This window comes from Apodemus sylvaticus, chromosome 22, assembly GCF_947179515.1.
Source record: "Apodemus sylvaticus chromosome 22, mApoSyl1.1, whole genome shotgun sequence".
In the NCBI taxonomy this organism is placed as follows: Eukaryota; Metazoa; Chordata; class Mammalia; order Rodentia; family Muridae; genus Apodemus; species Apodemus sylvaticus.
Genome location: NC_067493.1, coordinates 7,469,329 through 7,495,164, shown reverse-complemented (window position 1 = coordinate 7,495,164; position 25,836 = coordinate 7,469,329). Strand labels below are relative to the sequence as shown.

Here is a 25,836-nt window from a genome sequence, read left to right as displayed (position 1 = left end):
TCTAACTTTCTTCAGATAGCTAAAATACATCATATAAAAAAGAAGGTATTATAAATATAAGCCATGTAATAACCATCACAGGTGTCTTGAACAACTCATGATGAGGGAAAACAACATGAACATAGAAAGTGCTAAAACCTTAAGATCTGATGCTTCTTTACCATTAGACAAATTGTAAACATAATTCATATTAATTACATGATTGATCAGAGTAATGAATTTGGTGAAGATTTCTCATTTGCTAACTATCATTGCAGGCATGTAAGAAGATATACTGGAGTGAAACTCTATGAGTGTAATATATGTGGTAAATCCTTTACAAGATCAAGGCATCTCCAATATCATAAAACAGCACATACTGGAGAGAAACCTTATGAATGTAATCAATGTGGTAAAGCCTTTGCAAGACCCAGTCATCTCCAAAGACATAAAATGACACATAGTGGAGAGAAACCTTATGAATGCAATCAATGTGGTAAAGCCTTTGCACAGCACAGTTATCTCCAAATTCATAAAAGAACACATACTGGAGAGAAACCTTATGAATGTAATCAGTGTGGTAAAGCCTTTGCCCAGCGCAGTCATCTCCAGTATCATAAAAGAACACATACTGGAGAGAAACCATATGAATGTAATCAATGTGGTAAAGCATTTGCACAGCACAGTGCTCTCCAAATACATAAAAGAACACATACTGGAGAGAAACCTTATGTATGTAATCAATGTGGTAAAGCCTTTGCAAGACCCAGTCATTTCCAGTATCATAAAAGAACACATACTGGAGAGAAACCTTATGAATGTAATCAATGTGGTAAAGCCTTTGCAAGACCCAGTCATCTCCAGTATCATAAAAGAACACACATCGGACAGAAAACTTATTAATGTAATCAATGTGGTAAAGTGTTTTCACCAGGGATAAGTCTCCAAATTCTGTGTGCTGGAGAGAAACATAATGAAAATGATCATGACTTAAGTGGGAATTAGGAGGGTATCGTAGTAGGATATGATAGACATGGGTGCTTGGTATTATTTCCATTCTGGAGATTTTTTTTTTTTTTATGCTTTTGCAAAGAAGTTTGCTGCCCTCGTCTAAAGAGTTTCCTTGAGGTTAAGGTAAAGATGTTTACATTAATTGTATTGACAATGTAAGTCACGAAAATCACTGCATAGAATTTGGCCTGAAATTTTTTAGCAAGCATAGAAACTAAGAAAGGAAAAATAAAAAAAAGAAATGTTCAAAATACAAGGCATCATCAGGAAGTTGAATGAAGTTTAATCGTCTGATCAAGGATATTCAATGGCATTAAAGGAATGGTTACATTAGGAGAAGATTACATTCAGCTAAACATATGGCTTTGCAGTTGTATGAAAGAGAACTGTATCGTGTTAGGAATTATTATTACCTGGATACTGTTTTGATGTAGACACATGAAGATACAATTATATGTCAAATTGCCAAGAGATAGATTTGGATTCTGGGTTCTGAATTTAAAATATAAGCAGAAAGGCTTAGTTCATGTCATGGTGTTACATGCTTTTTAACCCACCATTTACAAGACAGAGTCATGCAGATCTTTGAGATCAAGGTAGATCTCTAAGCAAGTTCCAGGAAAGCCAAGATTAGGCAGTGATGTATTTGAAATATTGAAAGCTGCTGATAATGGAATAGAAGGAGCCGTGTTCCAGCCCCAGTAAGCACAAGAACTCCAAGAATTTTATCCTAAAGTGGTGTTGAATATTGTCAGAGAATTCTACATTACCTCATGAGATGATCAATTCTTTGTTTTTCTTACACTTTAATCCCATTTTGTTGAACCGTCACTGTTTCTAGAATGAAGCCTTCCTCATTGTTAATGGTGGACAATTTTTTGATGTGTTTTATATTTTATTTTCTGTGTTTTATCTTTTAAGTATTTTTGAATCTGTGGTTTTAGGGATAATTGTTCTGTAATTCTCTTTTTATCACTCAGTCTTTCCTGACTGGATATATGAGTAATCAGGGGTTCAGAAAATAAATTGACTAACATTTATTTTGCTTCTGTATTGTTGAATACACTGAATTCTTGTTAAATCGTCTTTGAAAGTCTGGTAGGAATCTACCCTAAAACTCATAGACGTAGGCTCATATTGGGGACATATTTTTAATGAATTCTGTTTTCCTTCATGTTTATGTCAGTTTAAGTTGTTTTTCTCTAATTTAATTTTGGGATGTGGAATCTATTGAGGAAGTTAGCTATTTCTTTTAGAATTTCCAAGTTGGTGGAATGCACCCTTTTTAAACTATGTCTTTACTACTCTCTGGATTTCTTCATTACCCATTATTTAATCCCCCATTTCATTTTAGATTTCATTAATTTGTATATTCTTTATCTTTTAATAGGGGTTTCTTTATCTTGTCTAATAAAAGGATCAAAAGACCAACTCCATGTCTCATTAATTCTTTGAATTGTTCTCTTTCTATTTTATCAATTTCATCCCCCAACTTGAAAATTTCTTGATGTCTCCTCCTCGTTTTCTTTGCTCCCTCACTTCTTTTTGTTGTAACCTTTATAACATGCTGTTAAATTGCCAGCATGTGAGTTCTCCAATTTTTTTCTGTAGGCATTTTGTGCCGTGAACTTTCTTTTAGCTCCACTTTCATTTTCTTTCTGTTCCATGAGATTGTGCATGTTGCATATTCATTTCCAATGAACTATTGAAATTCTCTGATTTCTCCCTTTTTTCTGTGTAGACCCATTTTCTCTCGAACATTAGTTTGTAGTCAGTTAGCTGTCCTCCCTCATCTCTTACAACACTGAGACATCAACAGGTTTTTGGCTCAGATCATATATTTTGTCTCATCAGAGAGTGTGAGGACTCCTGCGTCTGGTGCAATCAAGGACATGAGGAACCCAATTTCTAGGGGCCACCCACTGGGCTTTCTTGTTGCACTCTGGGATGGAGTTTAGTCCTTCCCCATCTGAAGGGTCCTCTCCTTATAAATGGCCCCATGGATATGAGAGGTAGCAATGGCACACCAGCCCTCTGTGTCTTGCCTTTTCTCAGCTCTAATGATATTTTCGGAGCTGCTAGTTCAGCTTCCTGGGCTGACATTCCTGCCAGGTGTGGTCCTCCACATGTGTTCTTGGTATTTGACAGCACCCTGCCCCAGCGTACCTCTGTCCATCCTGAATGAGGCAGTTGCCATTGGCGAACCCCGTTACCTCTACATCTATTTGAACAGTCATACAGAGGCCCATCCGGTGAGGTCAGGGTCTGACAGCACGGCAACTGAGTAGTTATCCTGGGGGGATTTAAGAAGAGAGGCTGCAAAGAGTTATTCTGGCATCATTTTTAACCTGGAAGCCATTATGACTGAGGTGTAGGTAGAGTGGTAGTTAGCTTGTGTCAATTGGTGACACATCTACAAAGTACTCCATGTTTGTTTTCTTTCTGTAGCCACTGGGAAGTCAATTGTAAACAGGTGAAGAAATTCTATCTGTCTGTTTTAGCAAAATGGAATGTTGAATTTTATCAACAAAAACTGGTGGATTTACATTTCACTTTTAGGGTTACCCTGATCTTGTGGTGGGGGCACTTTTGATTCTCAGAGCCCCCTCATCTCCTTTATTGAGGCTCCAGTCTGTCGCTTCTCTCCTCTCATCTGCGTCTCCTCTGCAGTATGTCCTCCATTAAATACTCTCTTTGCCACTGTCCTTAAATCTCTTAGACAACTCTTTCCTAACTATTCCACCCTCTGGGGCTTTGTCTTCATAGCTGGTATTCCCTGGTTGACTAAATCTCAAGCCACAGCTGCCTTTGCTTCTGGTGATTCAGGATCCATGGGGGTGTATTGTCAAAAATGTCACCATGACACAATCTAAAAAAGCTGTAAGGCTTTTATTTTCTCTGTTTTATTTTTTCATACACTCTAGCCAAATTTGTGAGCCATCTTGTGGCTACCTCGAGACCTGCCAGCATAGCCGGACTGTGGATAAAGGGCCTCCTCTTACCTTCAGTGTTGTTGCAATAACAGTTTGGGTGAGTTAGGGTAATGCAAGCATATAGGGGCCAGTAACCAGCTCATATACCAAACCCAGACACTATTGTGGATGCCAACAAGTGTTTGCTGACAGGAGCCTGATATAGTTGTCTCTTGAGAGTCTCTGCCAGTGCCTGACAAACACAGAGGTGGACACTCTCAGTCAGGCATTGAACTAAGCACAGGGTCAACAATGGAGGAGCTAGAGAAAGGACCCAAGGACCTGAAGGGGTTTGCAGCCCCATAGGAGAATCAACAATATGAACCACCCAGTACCCCCAGAGCTCCCAGGCACTAAACCACCAACCAAAGAGTGCACATGGAGGGACCTATGTCTCCACCCACATGGGTAGCAGAGGATGGACTGGTCGGACATCCATGAGAGGAGAAGCCCTTGGACCCATGAAGGCTCATTGGCCCAGAGTAGGGGAATACCAGGTCAGGGAAGCAGGAGTATGTGTGTTAGTGAGCATGGGGAAGGGGGGAGGGGATAGAGGGTTTTCAGAGGGAAAATGGGGAAAGGGGACAACATTTGAAATGTAAACAAAATATAAATATAAACATATGAATATATAATATATAAATTTATAAATATATATAAATAAATATAAAAACAACAACAACAACAACAAAAAAAAAAAAACACTTGGGAAGCAGAGGCAGGTGGATTTCTGAGTTTGAGGCCAGCCTGAACTACAGAGTGAGTTCCAGGACAGCCAGGACTACACAGAGAAACCCTGTCTCAAAAAACCAAAAACAAAAAAATAAATGTAAATAAGAAAATATCTAATAAAAATTCTTTAAACAAAACACAACATTACCTCTCATTGTGACCTCCTTGAATGGATAAAGGTCAATTCACAAGAATCTTAATCACTGCTACTGCTTTGATAAAATACTTTGTCAGGAGAACAGGTTTATTCCAGCTCACGGTTCACAGTAAAGTCCCTCATGGTGGGGATGCCACTCTGAAGTGTGAAGTAGCTGCTCACTCACATCAGGTGTGTAAATAATCAGGACACCAAGAGCAAAGAACGCCTGCTGCTGCTCAGCCCCTTTCCACACACTGCCCGGGATCCTAGCCAGTGAATGGTGCCGCCCACAGTGGGTGGGGCTTCCCACACCAGTTAAGATAACCAAGGCAGTCCCTTACAGCCATGCACAGAGGAACCTCCCCCTTGTTAGGATTCTGTCTAAGCTCCACCCCACAGTTACCTGGCAACAGCCAGTTATGCCCCTCACCACTGTTACCTGGCAACAGCCAGATAGGTCTGGCACACTATAAAAGGGGCTGCTTGTTCCTCCTCCCTCTCTTATTCTCTCACTCTCAGCTTCTCTCTTGCCCCTTTTGGGATCCTGCTGTGTTGTCTAGGGCCGCTCTAGAACTCACTGTGTCTTCTAGGTTGGCTGGAGCTCACTTTAGTCTCCTGGTTGACAAATGCCCAGTGATGTGTGTGTGGTGGTAGCAGTGTATGTGTGCCTCACCTGGCTAGGCTGATGCTTTTAAAGAAGCTCTTCAGAGCCTGGGGAGGGATGAGGTGTGTCCTGACCTCAGAGTAGGTAATGCACTGATCAGTAAGTGCTAACCAATAACAAGGTCATTTTACTACCAATCTTTAATAAGCTTACGAATTTCTTTAGGTGCAGTGTGTTTGTGAGCTTGGGAAAACTTATGTTGTGAATCATATTTAACCTTCTGTTGTATGTGAATTGGGCCCCATTATAATGTAAAGATATTTCCCATCTTGGAAATCATGTTTAGGAATGTCCCTTTTATCCTCGATCACTCCAAGAGTTTTATCATAAATCGGTGATGAATATTGCCAGAGAATTTTACATCATCTCATGAGATGATCAATTCTTGGTTTGTCTTACACTTTAATTCCATTATATTGTCAGCCTACGTGGCCACCGAATCAGCAGGATTTCTCCATGAAAAGTGGAAGTTCTTCATGCTACAGACGCAGGATCGTGTTATTAAGGATACTGCTGGGTGCACCAAGACACCGGAGAATGTCTCTGGGTAACCATTGATTTTGGAGTCCTGGAGAAAGTCAATGTGGCCTCTGGTCCAGCAAATCTCTGCACAAGTTAATGGCTGGGATAAGGTGACAAGGATGTGAGGGATGAATGGGGTGGTTTCAGGGTGGGGTTCCAGGAGAGTATTGGATGTCCATGGGTAGGCAGCCTACCCGGTCATCTGGTTAGCATATAGTATGTTTGCAAGTTCATGCTTGCTATAGATGGAGGTTGAGACACAGGTTTGCAGTGGAATTCACAAATAAGGAGTGGGTTTGTTTGATATAGAGAGTGGGTGATATCCATGGCTAAGCAGCATAGCCTGTGGTGCGGAAATGAATGTCTGTCCAAGGTAACTGATTGTGTTAGGTCAATTTTTTTCATTCCTTACCACAATGATATTAATAAGCAGGTATATTTTGTTGTGGCATATGCTGAGGAATACTTGGAGGGGTTCAGTTAATCCCTTTAACTGGAAATTTGGTCTTGGTTTACACTCCACTTTCTACTGGATTCATATTCTCACACAGACATATTTCCATCTAAGATTAGCATTATTTGTGTTTTCTCAATTGTTTTTTTTTTTATATAGGATAGAAAATTTTATTTAGGGCATGGAAAGAGGAGTTGCGTGGGCAGTAAAGACAGAGAAAGGCAGGGAGAGAGATAGAGAGATAGATAGAGGAGAAGGAGGAGGAAGAGGAGAAGAAGGAGGAGGAGGAGGAGGAGGAGGAGGAGGAGGAGAAGAAGAAGAAGAAGAAGAAGAAGAAGAAGAAGAAGAAGAAGAAGAAGAAGAAGAAGAAGAAGAAGAAGAAGAAGAAGAAGAAGAAGAAGAAGAAGAAAGAGAGAGGCTGGCCATGAATACTTAGCGAGAGGGTAGAGGAGAGGACAATGGGCCTAGATGGGACAGAAGGAGATGAAGGAAAGAGAGACAGAGAGTAATACAGTACAGTGTAATATGAAAATTTTCTGTGAAAATAAAAGTAATGACATACAAAGTTCCTAAACTAAAAGAAATCAAAAATCACAATGTACTGAATGGGGTTTTTTAATTGATGATACTCCCCCCGCCCACATTACACAGTACAATGCAAAATAGCTTAAATAAAAGTACTTTAACATAGATGCTAAGCAAATCAAATACTATGTGCATGCCTGTGTACTACTCACTGTGCTAATAACCAGAAAAGTGTTACGTTTATTTTCCCCATGTACGTTTAACTTTAAATAACTTAGGTGGTGAATATGTGTTTATAGGAAGACAAAAAGAATGTTTCTTGCCTGGAGCCATCCTCACTTAGATCTCAATGCCAGGAGATCTCCATACCAGGAGTCATTCTCTCTTAGGTCTCCATGCTAGGAGCCATTCTTACGTAGATCTCAAAACCCCCTCCTTTTGAAGCTTATCTGTGGATAGGTTACTATAGCAACCCATTTCCACTTCACCTCTTCATGACCCCCTTTTTATCATGCCAAAATTCCAGCAGCAATAATTAGCTTTCCCCAGAAACTCTGAAAAATTCTTTCTTAGAAATGATGCCAACCCCCTGAGATTGTTCCCCCTTTACCCCTCCTAAACCTTGTGAGCTTCCCTTTAAATTGGCTTGTGTAAAAAATAACATTTGACAGCTTGATCCAAATACAGACCTGCTGTCCATCTCCGTGTCTCTTGTCTCTCGCCTTCCCCGTAGGTAGTTCCATGGACACTATTGACTGTTCTGCCAGTCGGGACAGTTTCTTACAATAGACATCACCTACAAAACAAATAAAGAAACAAAAGAAAGCGAGAGAGGAAGAACATGTCTACTCGGTCTTAAAAAATCAAACAACATAATATATTTAGACCTACAGGAGCTCTAACTGAATATCAACACGTTAAAATAACACTGTTATTGATGGGCTGCAGTGCTTGATGTTTGCCCAAAACCTACATAAAATAAAATGCTCTTGGAAAAAAACATGCTCTTCGGAATCTGCTGTATTTTTTGACAAAACTGAGACGGCACTCCTTTAAAAACATGCTGGTTATCTATAGAATGCTGAGGGCAAGTCCCTGACCTTCTGATATAGAGAAGTCTCCAGTTAGTTATTAATACCGTCCCAAGCATTGCACTGTGGTAAATTGGGTGTTAAACCCACAATACTAGCATCTATTTGCATTGCCTAAGGAGGCAAGATTCTGCCCAGTCTGGTGGTGCAAGACTTTAATCTCAGCACCTATAGGAATGAAGCAGATTGGGAATAGAAGCAGAGGCAGGTGGATCTCTGATCTCAAGGCCAACCTGGTAGATAGAACTAGTTTCAGGACAGCCGGGGCTACAGATGAAAACCTAGGCAAAAATCAAAACATGATAACAAGAAAAGATGGAAGCTTCTCAAATTAAGATTCTACCAATCTAGATGCAATTGTCTAGAGTTAAAATTATAGTGGACTGATGAGACAGACTATGGGGGAAGTGCTCATGGGTCAGTAAATCTTCTTGTGGTGCCTGTTGTAAAGAGTAAAAGATCACACAGAATGATCTCTCACCCACTCTCTCTGTCCTGAAAGGGGATTATATTAGAATGACATGCAGGATGCAGTCTGCCTTATTCCACAACAGCTGGATGGTTCACAAAGTCCTTGAATCCAGAAGTTCTCAGTCCCTGAGGCTGGATGTCACAGTTGGACTTCAGTAGAAGATGGAATCACAGACAAGTAAGCAATAATGCCAGGGAAGTCATAAGTCTTGCTATCTAGGAGAGAGCAAGCAGGCAATGTGAAAACTTACTTCAGATTCGCTGGGCTGCAGATCTATAGGAGAACTGAGGATCTAAAAAAGGAGACTTTAGCCTTCTTGCCAGGCCTCATTCCATTGTTCTGGCTCTTGCATTGCCTTCACCCACCACAACCATCCTGCATGACAGTGGTTCCTTGGAGGGGACCAAGCTAATTCAAATAAAATAAAATAATAAAATAACAACCCTAATATGAGTTACGTCAGATCGGCTCCTATCTGTTATTTTGTAGATCACTAACATTTCCCTAGCACTACACTTTTCTTCTCAAATCGTTGGAATTCACTTTGTAGACCAGGCTACTAACAGAGATCCACCTGACTTATTCACTGCCATAGTGCTTGGATTAAAGGTCTGAGTCACCACACCCAGCAGAAGACACTCACCTTTAATCCACAGATTGACCCACAAAAGGCAATGCTGGTGTGTCACAAAACGTCAGATTCTGAGAGAAAAGTCAGGCCACCTGCAATGGGTAAAAAGCATAATGGTACCGAACTTTGGTTCTGAATAATGGTACTGAGCTATGTCATGAGCGCCAGGCCTCCTCTCCTCTCGCAGACCTGCCTCCCTACCCTTGGGTTTTACCTGCTGGGTTTCTGACAGAAACCCTAGGATTTAAAGGAAAATTAAGCAATGCATTGTGTGCACATGCGTGTACTCTCTCTCTCTCTCTCTCTCTCTCTCTCTCTCTCTCTCTCTCTCTCTCTCTCTCTCCCAGCATACACTAAGCCAATGTCAATACATCATGCATGCAGAATACCTAGCTCAGATCTCTACATCTCACCCTGTTGAGAGCACCTATGACATGACGGATTATTACATCCCCCTGTCACGTTTGCCGCAGTGGTGGAAAGGACAGATCACTTCCTCTCTGCACACCCGACTGACTCCACAGCAAAGGCAGGATCTGGATGCTCCTCCCTGTCCACAGCCCACAGTACAGAAGGGCGTGAGCACAGGAGCTGGGGGATGCTGTGAAAGGAGGATGCAGGAGTATCTGAAGAGAAGAAACATGGAAAATGAGTCCTCGGGGATGCGTAAGGAAGATACACGAGGTGCCGGCACAGCAGGAACGGATGCAGAGGTTCAGGGCCTCGGCACATGTCCATCAATACACTGACCACAGACAAATGTTGTAATTGACATCTGATATGCAAGGCAGGAATGAACCAAGTCATGCTTAAGGAGTATTATTATTAAGCCAGGCAGTGGTGGCACACGCCTGTAATCCCAGCACTTGAGTGGCTGATGCAAGTGGATTTGTGAGTTCAAGGCCAGCCTGGTCTACAGAGTGAGTTCCACGACAGGCAGGGCTACACAGAGAAACCCTGTCTCTAAAAAGCCAAAACCAACAAAAGAAAGAAGAAAGAAAGAAGAAAGAAAGAAAGAAAGAAAGAAAGAAAGAAAGAAAGAAAGAAAGAAAGAAAGAAAGAAGAAAAAAGTATACCGCCAATATGCTATTTGGGGGTCACTGTGGGGTGGGGCAGGGATCAACCCCCGGTGTCTTCCTCAGTCACTGCCCATTCTGATTTTTGGGTGTGTCTTTGAACCTTCAGGCCCAATGGCCTTTTGTCAAGGGATTCTTCTGTCTCGGCCTTCCTAGCAATGGGCTTACAGATGTGCACAGCTGGCTTTGGCACAGGTGCTAGGGATCAAACTCAGATCTTCAAGTTTACATGGCAAGCACTTTAGCAGCTGGGCCATCTTCCCACCTCTCTACTTGGGGGTCACTTGAGTGTTCATTTCTGGAACAACATGGTAAAGAAAGAAAAACAGAGACAGGTCAGGCGTTGTGACTCACATCTGGGAAGCTGAGGCAGGAGGACGGCCCCAAAGCCAGCCTGGGCGACAGTGTGAGACAATGTGACAGGACCAAAAACAGAAGAAGTAGCCTAAAATAGGATGCTTGGGGACCCCAAAGCAAAAGGCTGGCGCTGGCTGTGACAAACAAGTTCTGGAGAGGCCCAGCAGCACCCTGGGACCTAGGCCACCATGCAGCCATTGTCCTAAACAGAAAGGCTGAGCCAGACCCCAAGGGAGACAGGACAGGCACCTACTGTGCGCTGGGGCAGACGGCCCATACCTGGTCCCTCTCTCCCACCTGCATGGAAGGCCGAGCCTGGAGCCTTGGGAAGATGGCGGAGCAGACTAGGAAGGAGGACAAATGAGGTTGAGCTGTGATGTGAGTGAGCGTCAGGCCCCCTCTCCTCTCGCAGCCCTGCCTCCCTACCCTTGGGTTTTACCTGCTGGGTTTGTCAACCACGAGACTGAGACGTAGTCAAGGATGAGTAACAGCCTGGCCCTGCCCCGTGCTTGATCGAATTTATGGAAGCATCGTGTGAGACGGCGCCGTCCTCCCTCTCTCCACAGCCACCGCGAGGGGAGATAGTCTAATGGATGTCTGCCCCTGCGTGGTGATTCTGTACTTTGAAGCTGTCGGCAGTGGTGCTGGTTAGGTTGTGGGGCTTTTTGTTTTTATATTTGTGTGTGTGTGTGTGTGTGTGTGTGTGTAAGACAGAGTCTGTGGGAGTTATTTCCTTCCTCCCATCAGGAGGTCCCAGGGACTGAACTCCGATCCTCAGGTTGGGAGGGAAGAGCTTTTACCTGCAGAGCCATCTCAGCGGCCTCATTTCCAGAAGAGGAGCGGAGTCGAGCACAGTGTGACCTGGCTCTGTCACCTCCACCTTTCAAAGCAGCAGCAACCCCCAGGCTCAGGGGCCAAGGGCGGGGTTCTGCTGATTGCACGTATGCCAAGTCAGGACAGCTGCCCCAGCTGCAGGTGCCACGCCCTGCCTCATGTGGCAGGAAGTCACAGCAGGATGCCCCCTTCCCACCGCCAGTTGTCTTTCTTGCTCTTGGTAACTACATAGCTGGCATCTGACACCTCAGTCAACACAGCAGGGAGCACTGCAGCACCCACTATGGGCTCAGTCTCTCCAGGTTCTTTCGTCTTGTACATAAAATGGGTAAACTGAGTCACAGAGTGACCATCCAGAATAGTAGAGACTGTACTGCGATCAGAAATACTGTGTCTTGTCAGGCAATGGGCAATTGCTAGTGGCAGCTTCACTTCAAATATGCACCTCTCCTTGGACCTGGAGTCAGTCAGTCTCTCTCTCTCTCTCTCTCTCTCCCTCTCTCTCTCTCTCTCTCTCTCTCTCTCTCTCTCTCTCTCTCTCTCTCTTTCTCTCTCTCTCGTGCGTGCACGCACGCACATACACACACACACACACACAAGCACCATACGATAAAAGCAAGTGTGTGTGCTGCGTATGGATGTGCATATGAAGGTACAGAGGTCATATGTGAGTGTGCATGTAAACCTGTATACATGTGGAAGACACACGTCTAGGCCCCACTCCTGGGCACAGCTGATGTGCTGTGACACGAGGACAGGAAAGGCACAGAACTTCCTTGAATTCAGACACCCATGTTCACAGTCAATATAAGAGTAATAAACCCCACATGTAGAAATCCGGCGTGTGCCCGTGTGCTGCCCCTCTCCCCATCCCCCCACCCCTATCCGACCCGCTGTTTCCTCGGTGCCCCACATGGATGCAGGCGGTTTCCTCGGCCCTGGCCTGTGTTCTTTCTTGGGCTCCTCCCTCAGCTTCACTCTGTGACCTCCATTTTCCCAGCCTACTTTTTCTTTAAAACAACAAGAAAAGCCCTCCTTGCTTCTTTAGGGAGAGAGAAAATCAGGGATTACAGAGTGACATTCTGTGATTGGAAGGTCGCAAAGACAGAGAGAGAGAGCCAACTTTGGAAGGTTCCTCCCCTGGGGAGTCCAAGGCAGTGATGTCCACTCTCCTGCCTCAGACAAGGAGCTCAAGTCCAGCCCAAATCAGCAGCAGAAAGTTCAGGTCTCTAAACAGCAGGGTGAGTCTGCCTGGTCGAACACAAAGCCTCAGGGTCCGGGAGGGTCGGGGCGGGGAGGGGCGGGGTGGGGCGGGAGGGCTGCTGTCTGCAGTTGGGGCACAAGTTCCCCTTCCCACGCAGCCTCCCCCTCTGGAACCCATCTGCCTTTCTTTCCACCAAACCGGAGTGAGAGGAGGGGCTGCTCCTCGCCCTCCTGCCCCAGTTAGAGCAGTAGCCCAGGGACAGGCCCTGAGTCAGCCTGACCCCGCCTGAGACCCAGAGCACAGGCTAGCCCAGACTGGCCAGCACCTTTGGGTCCTTAGACACCTCAGCCTCCTTCTCGGCAAGAGACCCAAGTTGTGAGGACTGAGCGGGCAGGGCGGACACACTAGGTGCCTGAGGAAGAAATGACATCTCAGCTCAGCCGTGAACCGAGGGGTGCTGTCACTCCTATGGCCGACCCCCACGGGGCTCCCCTCTGCACATCCATGAGAGCTACAGTCTTTCGGCTGGGTGTGCAAGCATATGCCTTTAATCCCAGCACTCAGGGAGACAAAAGCAAGCAAGAGGGCTAGCCTGAGCTACATAGTGAGACCCGGTCTCAAACAACAACAACAAGCTGTAGCTTTTAGAACAGCATCGGGGCTCTATGATCCTAACCTGGTGATCATCCCTGGGGCTCATGTTCCTCTAGGCGGATGGGCCTTTAGCCGTCTCACAGGCTGGTACCCCAGGGCCTTCATATCTCCTCTGCCCTGGGGTACATCCTGCTCCCCTGTTACCCACAGGCCTGCAATCTACTCCTCCACCACAAAGTAAGCACCTGCGGGCAGGACTTTGCTGCACTCCTGTACCCCGGAGCCTAGAAGAGTGACTGGTCCAGGAGAGGTCCTCGAACCTGGGGATGAATGAGACCCGGGCCATCTAGCGTGAGGCAAAGGCGAGGGATGGAGAGAGTGCATCCTACGCTGTCTATACGCAGACTACAGCCATGTGGTGCCACACCCTCCAGTGCCAGTCTTCATTCCAGCCACACCTCAAGATCACCAAGATGTGACGAGGACAAGATAGGGCAGAGGAATACAGTTTGGGGCTGGGCACTGTGATGAGCCCTACAGAAGTAGAAGACTGAAAAGGCTTCCCACCATTGTCCCCAGCCCCTAAGCTGGGAGCCCTGAGTGCTAAGAGAAAAACACGGAGAGACCCAGAGCCATACAGCCCTGCCTCTGGGAACCCAGTATATTCCGTCCCATCCACTCCCGAATTCCCAAGACCTGCCCGCACACTCTTAAGTGTCAAAAAGGAGGTTTAATGAACATATTCCACACCGATAACCATGCAGATGAAGGCAGATGGCCTAATGACACAAAAACTCCAGTAAACTATTAGCATGCAGTAAACTATTACGATGGATACAGCTGACAAAACTTATAAGTAAGCAACCTCCCTCTATATCTAATTCCACACCTGAGGGTCACCAAAAGTATTTAAAGAATAAAACTGCTTCTGTATCCAACAGACCTCCTTCTTGTCATTATTTCCTCTATGTTACAGTATGAGGATACTTCTATTGTACTGGACATCACAACACACAATCCATCCCCAGTAGCACAGCTTTCGCCTCCTGCAGGAAAAGGACTTTACTCTGTAAAGGGTTCAGGGATTTTCTGGGGAAGGGGTTGAATCAGAAGTAACCTTGAGACAAATCCAAACAGATAGGGGAAGTGCACAGATCGTATGCAGTAGGGAAAGTGCACAGATTGTATGCAGTAGGGAAAGTGCACAGATCGTATGCAGTAGGGAAAGTGCACAGATCGTATGCAGTAGGGAAAGTGCACAGATTGTATGCAGTAGGGAAAGTGCACAGATTGTATGCAGTAGGGAAAGTGCACAGATCATATGCAGTAGGGAAAGTGCACAGATTGTATGCAGTAGGGAATGTGCACAGGTCGTATGTAGTAGGGAAAATGCACAGATTGTATGCAGTAGGGAAAGTGCACAGATCGTATGTAGTAGGGAAAGTGCACAGATTGTATGCAGTAGGGAAAGTGCACAGATTGTATGCAATAGGGAAAGTGCACAGATTGTATGCAGTAGGGAAAGTGCACAGATCTGAAGCAACATACTTACATTGTTTCACTCAAGATTATTTTTGTTAAAAGAAAACTGTGACAAGTGTCAAGAATCAATTTAGACTTTATGATGCCCCTCGATTTTATTTGCACTTGTAAACATGTATTGAGAAAAGACACATGAAGGCAACAGTAAGGAAACCTTTTTGTATTTCACAATTCTCTTAAGTTACATGAAAGAACTTTTACAGTTGTAAAAATTTATGGCTGTGTACTAGTGCCATTTGTGTTGTTATCATAAATTATAACATCTAAGGTTACCTCTGAGAGAGTATAATTTGTTTTATTATTCCAGAGGGATATGGGTTCACCATGAAAGTGGAAACACAGCAAGTGTCTCGCAAGTGGGAGAATTAGCCTGAGGCAGAGGGACTTTTCAAATTGCTTATCCTATGCAAGTCTTCATCTAAGTGTTCATCCCTGGACCATATACACACAACCAACAGAAATTCACTCATCATATTGTATCCTCATATTTGTACATACTTTCTAAAACTTATTGAAAATGAATGACTTCGAAGGGAAGAAGTGGGGAAGGCATTGAGAGAGAACAACATATAACGAGATACACTTTAATTGAAATGTCAAATCATTTTTCAATAAAATCACAGGTAGACAGGCAGCGTGCTAGGGAAGAGATTGTGAACTGAAGAAAGATAAGGTTCAGTCCCATAAACAACTTGATAGGTAATCAAGTCCTGTAAATACAGTCCCAAGGGATCCGATACTCCTTGGCCTTGCAGGTATTGCACACAGATGTACGCAATCAACAAAACCATGCACATAAAAATGAAACTATAAAGGAATTGACTATAGTGCTGACTTAGCCCTGAGACAGAGCACAGTCAGGGTGAGTTAAAATCTATTCCTTCTGGTGTGGATTTAGGGGCAGCTGTGGACATCCTTGGAACCAGCCTCCTTAGAGTCAAAACCAGTCATATTCTAAGGATAGAATAGCACCACGTAGCTGTTCATCTGACATCTGCATCCACAGTGCTGTTAGAACACTTTTCCTTGATGTTATTTGTATTCTTTGTCCTTGAAATGTCAGAAAAAAATGTTAAATCTCTATATCCTTGAACATGGGCGATCTTTCAGTCTTTTTTTTTTTTTTTTTACCATTTAACTCTTTTATTACTTTCATATTTTTGTCTAGTTCTTACCTCTCTCCCGGTACACAATCCCCAAAAATGCCCATCCCATTCCTCTATCCCTCTCTCTCTAATAGCATGTTTCAATCCCTCAACACCCAGTTCAAACTACTAGAAAAAAATCTTCGATAAAATCATTTAAATAAAAACCTTCTCAAACCTAAATAAGAGTATGGCCGTAAATATCCAAGAAGCCTATAGCACCCCAAATAATTTAGAACAGAAATAAAAATCTCTTGTCACATTTAGTCAAAACACTAAATGTGAGAGCTAAATCTGTGCCACAGTCCTCCATCCCCAGGAGAGGGTCTTCCAAGAGTGACAGAAATCCTGTGACTACAGTCAAGACTACCACATCTGCACAAAAGGACCCCCCGCAGAGAACTCAGGTCAAAAAACTGAGGAGCAGCCTGGGACATGACCCTTCCATTGACCTCCTGCACCCAGAGCTGATCCTGTGCCACAGTGCTCCATATGCAAATACCATCGGGAGGGAGCTGATCTCCCAGGAGTAACACCACACCTGCAAACATAGGTAAGACTCCACTTTTTCTTAAAATTCCAGGCCCAAGAGGGATCCACCCAGAGCCATCAGGACACAGAAACCAAGTAACAGCTGGGGACAGGATCCTTCTGGAGCTCCACCCAGGAGCTGGCTGACTATGTGCAAATTATCCCCATAACAAAATTCCTCCTGGAGAGAACTGTTCTCAGGAGTACTGACACACAGGCTTGCAGGAGAGAGAAACCTCAGTCACAGACAGATCAGCTAACACCAGAGACAACCAGAGAGTGAGACACAAGGGCAAAAACAAAAGCAACAGAAACCAAGGCAAATTGGTATCATCAAAATCTAGTTCTCCCACCACAGCATGCCCTGGATACCCCAACACACCAGAAAAGCAATGATGTTGTGAATCATGTTTATTCTTCTATTGTATGTGAACTGGGCCCCATAATAATGTAAAGATAGTTCCCATCAGGGAATTCTAGGTTCATGGATAACTCCCTGACCTATTTCATTGGGGGTAAGAAAGAAGATTTTGATATCATGAAAATGAGCACTAGGAAAGCAGAGGCGAGCAGGTGGGCAGAAAGAGATCATCTTTTCAATCCACAAGGGAACACAGTCAGGAGAGAGGTAAATTTGCCGGCATTTCTCCATGTCAGAGCTATGTTCATCTGAAGGAGCCTCAGTTGAGGATGTGCTCTCATCAGAATGGCAGTTGTTATGTCTGTGTGAGGTAGTGTTCATGATTCTGAATGTGACAATATTCATAAGCAAGTGGGCCTGAGCTGGAAGAGAGAGCTACCTGAGCATGGGACAATGCCCAAGCAGGAGAGCAAGCCAGGAGACACAGCTTGTCCATGTTTTTACCTTCAGTTTGTAGCTCCAGTTTCATAAAACAGGCCTAAACAGACACAAAAAGGTTGAAGATAATCCCATGCATCCTATCACATCATCAAAGACTTGGGCTGGGTTTGAAATAATAAGAGAAGTCCCACATCAACATGGATACCGAATAACACACTACTCCATGATAACTCGGACAAGGAAGAATTAAAGAAAAAACGATTAGAATTTAGTGAAAATGAACGCAAAACAAATCCAAACCTTTGACACACAATGGACGCAGTGCAGATAAGAAAACTCGTAGCTCTGATTATTTGTAATTCCCACAAAAAAAAAACATGGATTCGGTGAATAGTCTTCCGCTGAATACAGGCAATGCCGTCTTACATGCCCAGGGAATTTTTTTGCCACTATATGAATTTTAAGATCTCCCTTTTCTTTCTGCAAAGCATGGCATTAAATTTCTTTTCTAGGGAACATTGGCCTTTGGATTAAGTTTCTTCATTTTTTTTTTCTCAGCAAATATCTTTGTAAATAAGAAAACTTCTGATATTTATAATAATTTTACTTGGAAATTTTTATCCAGAGCTTTACTCTGAGGTAATATCAATCCTTGTTACTGGGGTGTGCTTTTTGAATGAAACAGTATGATAGATCTAGTTTCACATCAATTCTGCTAGCCTGTGTGTGTTTATTGGAAAACTGAGTCCATTGATGTTGAGAAATGTTAATGACCAATGATTGCTGTGTGTGTGTGTGTGTGTGTGTGTGTGTGTGTTGCCCTTTTGTTTTTGTTTGTGTGATGTTACTTATTTTCTTTGTTTTATTTGGTAAATTTAGCATACTTGTTTTGGAATTTTCCATCTAGTATTTTCTTTATGACGAGATTTGCAAATATATATTGCTTAAATTTGGTTTTGTCATGGAATATCTTGTTTTCTCCATCTAACATTATTAAAAGATTTGCTGGCTAGAGTGGTCTTGTCTGATATCTCTGGTCTCTCTGAGTGTGCAAGATATCTGTACTGGCCATTATGGCTTTTATTTCCTATATTGCCTTTCTATGTTACTTAGCCATTTTCCCTTACAGATTTCAATAATCTTTCTCTGCTCTCTCTATTTGGTGATTTGATTATTATGTGGTGGGTGGATTTTCTTTTCTAGTTCAATCTGATTGGTGTTCTGTCAGCCCCTTCTATCCTTATAGGCATCCCATTCTTTAGGGTGGTGGAATTTTCTTTTACAATACGTTGAAAAATATTTCCTGAGCTGTGGTTCTGGGAGTGTTCTTTTATTCTTACTATTCTTAAATTTGTTCTTCTCATAGTGCTCCAGATTTCATATGTGTTCGGTGTCAGGAAGTGCTCAGATTTTGCATTTTCTTTGACCCATGAACCCATTCCTCCCATCATAACTTTTATGTCTGAGATTCTCTCTTCCACCTTGTATTTAGTTGATGATGTTGCCTCTGTGGTTCCTGTTTCTCTTCCCTAGGTTTTACAACTCCAGGACTCCATCAGTTTGTGCTTTCCTTTAGGAATGTACTGTTACCTTCTTAATGACCCCTATCATCTTTATAAGCTATGATTTAAGGTCATTTTCCTGACTTTAACACCAGCTTCAGCAGTGTTAGGTTATTCAGGGCCTGCTGGAGGTTCCCTGGGCTCTCTCTGGTGTTGCCATATTGCTCTAGGATTGTTGGCTTTGTTCTTACACTGGACATCAGACATATTGTTATATCTAGTGTTGATTAGATCTCCCTCATTCTGACAGCCCTCACTGGGAGGAAGACAAAGTCTTAGGCCTGCCAGGGAAGTTCATGGAACAGCACATTGTTCTTCCATGGGATCCTCAGTGGCTGGATTTCCCAAATGCACAGGCATCCCAAGGACGTGTTGATATCTCTCTGGGATGATAAGAGCCAGTCAGCATAGTTCAGGTGGAAAAAATGGACAAATATGGTACTAAACTGAATAATAAATCCAAAGGTTCCTACAATCTCATGCCCAGAAACTAAAGTTAAAACTCAGGAACAAGAAAGTACTTAAGTTAATAATCTTGGAGGAGGACCTAAGTCTTGTGGTCTCAACACATTAATAACATCTGGATGATGCCAGCATGGAGACAAAGGCATCTGCATCACAGAAACAAGGAAAAAGAGAGAAGAGTCTTGGTAAAATATTGCTCCCTCGTTACAATGGATCAGGACAATATGGCACGGGGAAGGACACCACTGGGTCCAGCAGTGACATGACACAAACCTTGAGAAACATGTGAACTGAGTCTGTGAAGCCCCTTGGCATTACATCCTCCAATTGAAAGAGCATCGATGACTCTTGTCTTAGAACACAGTCCTGGATTTGACCCACAGGACATTTCCATATCCTGCATCTATATTTGTTTCTACTTTAAAGCAAAATGCTCCTACTTGTGAATGCACTCTGGCTTAGAAAACACCAGGATGATGGAAAATCTTTGAGAAATTAAAAAAAAACAAACAACAACAAAGTTCTCTAAAATCACTTCAGAGTCCTGAGTGATGACACAATCCTCTGTACTAAGGAAAATACAGAAGTTTCTCTTCCTGTAATAGCTGTGATATTGAAAACCCATGACAGGAAGGACCTGCCCATAAGAGGACATACGCATATTGCCTGATGTTACAGAACATTTGCCAGACTGGCCCAGGACAACAGCTACGGACACGACTGGGACTCACCATGATGGCCGTGCTCACAGGGCTGTTGTTCCTTGGTGAGATATGAACAGGGAGAGGTGACATTTATGTCCGTAAGGGAACCTACTCAACAGCCAGGATTAATTTCCCGTGGACACCCTAGGGGATCCCCTCTGTCTTTAAATGTGGAAAAGGTCTGACTGAAAGTTTTCTTCCAGGTGTTATTGTGGAACCCAGGATGGCAGGACAGGCAGGTGAGTGTCTCCATCCTTTCCAGGGTTTGTTTCTTCACTGTGATGGGAATAACTCTATTTTCCTCTAGTGAGCCAATTTCTCACAATGGTAATCAGTAAAAAGCATTTATGGTCTAATGTCTCTGTCCAGGGGAGGTTTCTGTGCTATGATCTGGTGTCTGAAGGAAGATGTTCTGGGAGTCAGCCTCTGATTTTTTTCACAGGACATCTTTCAAAGCCCATCATCTGGGCTGAGCCAGGCTCTGTGATTGCCTTACATACACCTGTGATTATCTGGTGTGAGGGTTCCTGGGAGGCCCAGGAGTATCTTCTGTATAAAGAGGAAAATGGATATCCTTGAGATACTCAATTCCCTCTGGAAACCAGGAATAAGGCCAAGTTCAACATTCAACACACGGCAACTGACTACACAGGCATCTATAAGTGTTATTATAGGACCTCTGTTGGACGTTCAGAGCACAGTGATGCCCTGGAGCTGGTGGTGACAGGGGAGTGGATGCTCTGGGCACCATGTATGTGCTTTCTCCTGAGAAGGAGGTCTGTTCTCCGGGAGCTCTTCTCTCAGAGTCCAGTCCTAGAAGGCAATATGAGTAACTCTTGTTCATTTCATATCCTGCCCCTTGTATCCTAGGAGCACATGAAAAGCCCAGCCTGTCAGTCTGGCCCAGCACTAATGTGATATCTGGAGTTTCCATAGCCTTTACCTGTAGCTCATACACGGGATTTGGCAGATTCATTCTGATCCAGGAAGGAAAACACCACCTCTCATGGACCCTGGACTCACAGCATCAGGCCTATCCGCCATTCCATGCTACTTTTGTTCTGACTGCTGCTTCTTTTAACCTCAATGGAACGTTCAGATGCTACGGCTCTTATAGGAATGAACCACAGGTGTGGTCAACATCAAGTGACCCCCTTGACCTCATGGTCTCAGGTAAGCATCTCTTTCCCATAATCATTCAGTATTTTGGGTCACATGGTCTTTTTTCTATGATGACCTCTGGCCTAAAATAAGAGGGAGGAAACTCTAAGGTTAAAAATCCTGTTCATTTCAAAAGACATTCACGCCTTAATATCGGAGTTGCAGTCAGAATCCCCCCGGTCCAAATGCCTTCCTCCTTGTCTCATTGTAATTTAGCAATGGAAGTTGAGTGGGACACACAATTGACAAAGTGATCAGATGATGTCACTGTACTAGTTAGGTTCCTGTTTCTGTTGTAAAACATGATCTATATAAATCAACTTAGTGCGATAAGGATTTATTCCATATAATTTTGGGTCAAACAATATGAAGATAATTAGATGTACACGTGCAAGCAACAATTGAAATAGGGATCCTGAAGGAGCACTGCTCACAAGTTTACTTGTCAATGGCTTGCAGTATTGTTTTCTTCCACCATCAAGGTCTAAACAGTTAGGATTAGAATAAACCACAGTGGTCTGGGCTCTCATAGATCAATCAGGAAAATATTTCCACAGACATATATACATTTTTCTCTATTGCAGCTGCCTCTTTCCAGATTTCTCTAGGTTGCATCAAATTAACAATATCTAAAGAAAAAAATCTTCAGTGGCAGATAGATACTGTACATTTTCTTTTTTTATTATTTCTTAAAATCATGTGCCTAGACTCATGGTAATGACTGCACAGCAGAGGCTTTTTGTACCTCCTTTGCCCATATTCAGTGAGGCAGTTTTCAGTCCCTCAGGTTTTCCATCCTCCCCATAAATCCAATGATAAGGATTTGTATAGGATTAAAGAGCTGAACTGTGATCTTCACAGAGATCCAATAACCCAGAGGCCCCCCGCCCCCCCCAAAAAAAATCTTGTCTGCAACAGGGAGATATCCTTCTGCAACTAGTGTCCACATTGAGATAGAAAGAAACAGGACATAATAAAGTGTCCTGAACTCTAATGGTCATCTCTCCATCAATCTCTGGCAAAAACCAAGGACGCGTCCCCTACGGCCTCTGAAGATGGTAAGTGAGGCCCTCCTGTCAGTGGGTATAACAAGAATTGAGATTAGTATGAACCGTTGCATCCTGCTCTGAAGTTGAGAAAGTGGGAGATCTTGACTTACTTGTGACTTAGATGATGCGATCCTTACACAGCTCAGGGCTCAATGTCTCTGTCTACCTAAATTTCAGGACCCCCCCCTTTACAAGAATTTCTGATTGATTGAGTTCCTGATATTTCTGATAAAGTTTATTCCTAGGCCCCAGCCACCTGGTGGAATTTTGTTGGATAATAATGGAAGATAAAAATGATCTTTTGATATTCAGAGAAGGGGAAAAACCATATTCTCTGAGTATTTTTCTTGACTTCTACTAGTATAAAGAAACTTTTTTTGCTCACCCCTTCGATTTACTCCCTGCATTTTCCTTGGGTGTGACATCCTGGTTGAGGAAGGAGACACTTCCATTGAATTCCAGTTCTGGAATGATTATGGTCCCTTTGCCACAAGAATGGTGACACAGGACACTGGAGCAGACTCGGAGCTGATGCTAGACAGTCACCTGTTTTCATGCTCAAATAGCTTATTATCTGTGGTAAGGGCATGCCTGGCAGTCAAATTCTGAGTTCAAACCCAGGCTTTTTACATTTTTTCTAAATGATTGGGCCAAGTGAACTTGTCTCTGTGAGCCTTGGTAAAACCTATAGCTGACTGGGAAAAAATGCAATTCCAGGTTGAGTGATTGCGATATTGGGGACCATGAATGTGCTAGGTAAAGAATAGGCACTAGGGTAAAGAGTGTCCATGCTACTTTTGTTCTGGATGCTGTTACCACCGACCACAATGGAATAGTCTATGCCATAGCTCATTTCAGAATGAATCACTGGTGTGGTCAAAATCAAGTGACCCCCTTGACCTAATTGTCTCTGGTAATTACCCCCACACATCATACTTTGGTGTATTTGATCACTCTGGTCACTTTCCTAAGATGAATAAATGAGAGGAAGTCCTGAGATTTACAAATCCTTTTCATTCCAAAGATATGTATCCCTCATTACAAGATTATCACTGAAATAAATTATCTGCTGAAATAAATTAGTTCCTGTAGGATTCACTGTAATTGAGAAGAAGTAGTTGAACAGGACAAACAATTCATAAAGGAATAAGGGATTTTTTTTCATTATACTTAGATTTCTACTGTTGTGGGAAATCAACATGATCTAAGACATTACAGGGAGGAAAATATTTATTCCATTTCATTATGAAAAGAATGAAGGGTAGATACTCAATGTAGTAACCCGAGCAGAAGCTATAGTTTAACACTGCTTACAGGATTTCTCCCCAAATAACTGCTAAAATTTTGTATCATAACATCAAGATTCAAATATCCAGTGTCAAAATCACCAATGGATGTTTGGTATTCACACTTAAATTTTAAATAAATCAGACAAGTTGTCTCATGTCTTGACTACAGGCCCACATGATACACATGTTTTTCTTTTTCTTTTTTTAGTTGAAGCTGTCTCATTCTGCATAACTCTAGCTTATATAATGTTAGCAAAAATCTAAAGAGAACATGTCTTCAGTGGTAGACTTTATCCTTCATTCTCACATGTCTTTATTTCCTAAAATACTGTGACCAGACTCATGGTAATAGCTAGTCAACTGAGGCATTTTGTATTTATAGTACACAAACTCAATCAACTAATTGTCAGTCTCTCAGAGGTTCTGTTCTCTCCAGCATCCAATGATATGCTTTGTAGTGGACTGGTGGGCATAGCTGTGGTCTTTACAAATGTCCAAGAACCCAGTGGCAAAAATTTGAATACAATAGCTTGATATCAAAATTAACTTACAGTGCAGATTGAGGACCCTCAGAAGAAGAATAGGGCATAGTCAAGAGCTGGGAACTCAAATAATCATTTCTCCATCCATCTTGGGCAGATTCCATTGACAAGACCCCTACACACACTGAAGATGGTAAGTGATGGATCTCCTAAAGGGAGTAAAACTTTAGTTGAGATCATTATATGTTGATTAAGCCTCCTCTGATGTTCAGAAAGTACCCCAACTGGACTTGTTATTCACTGAGATGACCTATTCTTTACATAGCGTACGCTCCCATATCTTTCTCTATCAACATTTCAGAACCTACTTTTTTCTACCTTTTATCATCAGTTTTCCTGAAAACTTTGATGAAGTTTCTTTCTAAGCTCCAGCTCCATGAACAAATGTAATGAGTGTTGAAAAAAAATCACAATATCCTTTTGAGATTCTGACATCGTCTCTGACCATTTATCTTATTTCTACAATTTAAAGCAACAGGTTTTCCCACATTTCATAAAATTTACTCAAATTATTTGATTCTCTTTGAACTTGGACAATGAGAACATGCAGAAAGCATGACCAAAAAAGAAGAAGATAAGAAAGAAATTTCCAATTTAAGAGACAGGCACAAAGGTTCTAGTTCTTTCAAGGAGATGGGGACCCTATGCAAAACAATTTAACATGAGAAATTTATGCTGTGACTTTACTTCTTTGACCTCTTTATGCAGAAGCCCCAGCCTCACACCACAGAGGTCACACAATTGAAAATATCATAAGGATGGCTTTAGCTGCCTTGGTTCTTGTGACTCTTGTGATGCTGCTGTTAGAGGCTTGGGCCTTCAAGAATGTGGAACGAGATGTAACCTGGGAATGAACAAGAAAAATTACAAGGCTACACACCTGAAAATACCACTGAACTGTCTCAAGTGATCACATACATCTGTGTAAAAATATTGGGTATTCCTTAAGGTTCTGTACTCAGAGAAGATCAAGGTAATAAGCATGCTCTGAGTGTGGGGAGTGCTGGGGATTTGGCTTGTTTCACTGTTCTCCTTTGCCCACACTTCATTGTGAATATTTGCTCACTTCTGTTTTGAACTCGAGGTGTTATGCATGCTCTGAAACTTTCTGTCAGCTTCAAATAACATTTCCTCTTCATTTCCTGAGTCAATATAGTTCACCATGGGCCTTTTCCTTTAAGAGGATAGAAAGAGAACATAGTTGAAACTGAACACATATTGGGAAAAGCCAGATTCCAGAGTGAACATGTTTTTTGAAGATGATGTCCATGAAATCTCTCTGAAATTTTCTTTAGCTTCAATGTGCATTATTAGAACTATCTGATGAGTTCTTTTGAAAATATTTGCCTACAAATCAATGACTGTATTCAGAACTAAAGAGGTTGCATATAATTGCTTTGATTTTTAATATTACAGTAACTTTGAAATATGGAATATTATAATCTTTGTTATTTTAAAATACTTGTACATGAGAACAAGCCATACTGACAACAACCATACCCACAGTTAATATATCTCCTCAAACTTCAGAGAAGGTAGGACAATTATTCTGAAGCTGTACACTTTCCACTTCATTTTACACTAGCACTCATGAAACACCATTTTATCACACAGGGTGTACACTATGTATTTGTTAATTATTGTGTACACTAGTCCAAAGTAACTTATAATTCGATGTTAAAGTCATATGTAGGTGGTTCTGAAATGATAAATACTTGATGTTTTTCTTGTAATTTATAATCTCACTCATCACTAATGTTTACTCCAAAAGCAATTGTTTTGTACGC

The 25,836-nt window shown here is 42.5% G+C and overlaps 1 protein-coding gene and 1 pseudogene across 1 annotated transcript; both read left to right on the top strand.

The window, feature by feature from the left end:
* Window positions 1-537: 537 nt before the first annotated feature.
* Window positions 538-933, top strand: LOC127672347 (zinc finger protein 120-like; the record flags this gene model as incomplete). The annotated part of the gene is made up of 1 exon (XM_052167436.1): window positions 538-933. A coding segment is annotated over one exon (345 nt), but the record flags the coding sequence as incomplete, so codon positions are not given.
* Window positions 934-20,332: 19,399 nt separating this feature from the next.
* On the top strand, window positions 20,333-24,903 carry LOC127673251 (leukocyte immunoglobulin-like receptor subfamily B member 4A; annotated as a pseudogene).
* Window positions 24,904-25,836: the final 933 nt, after the last annotated feature.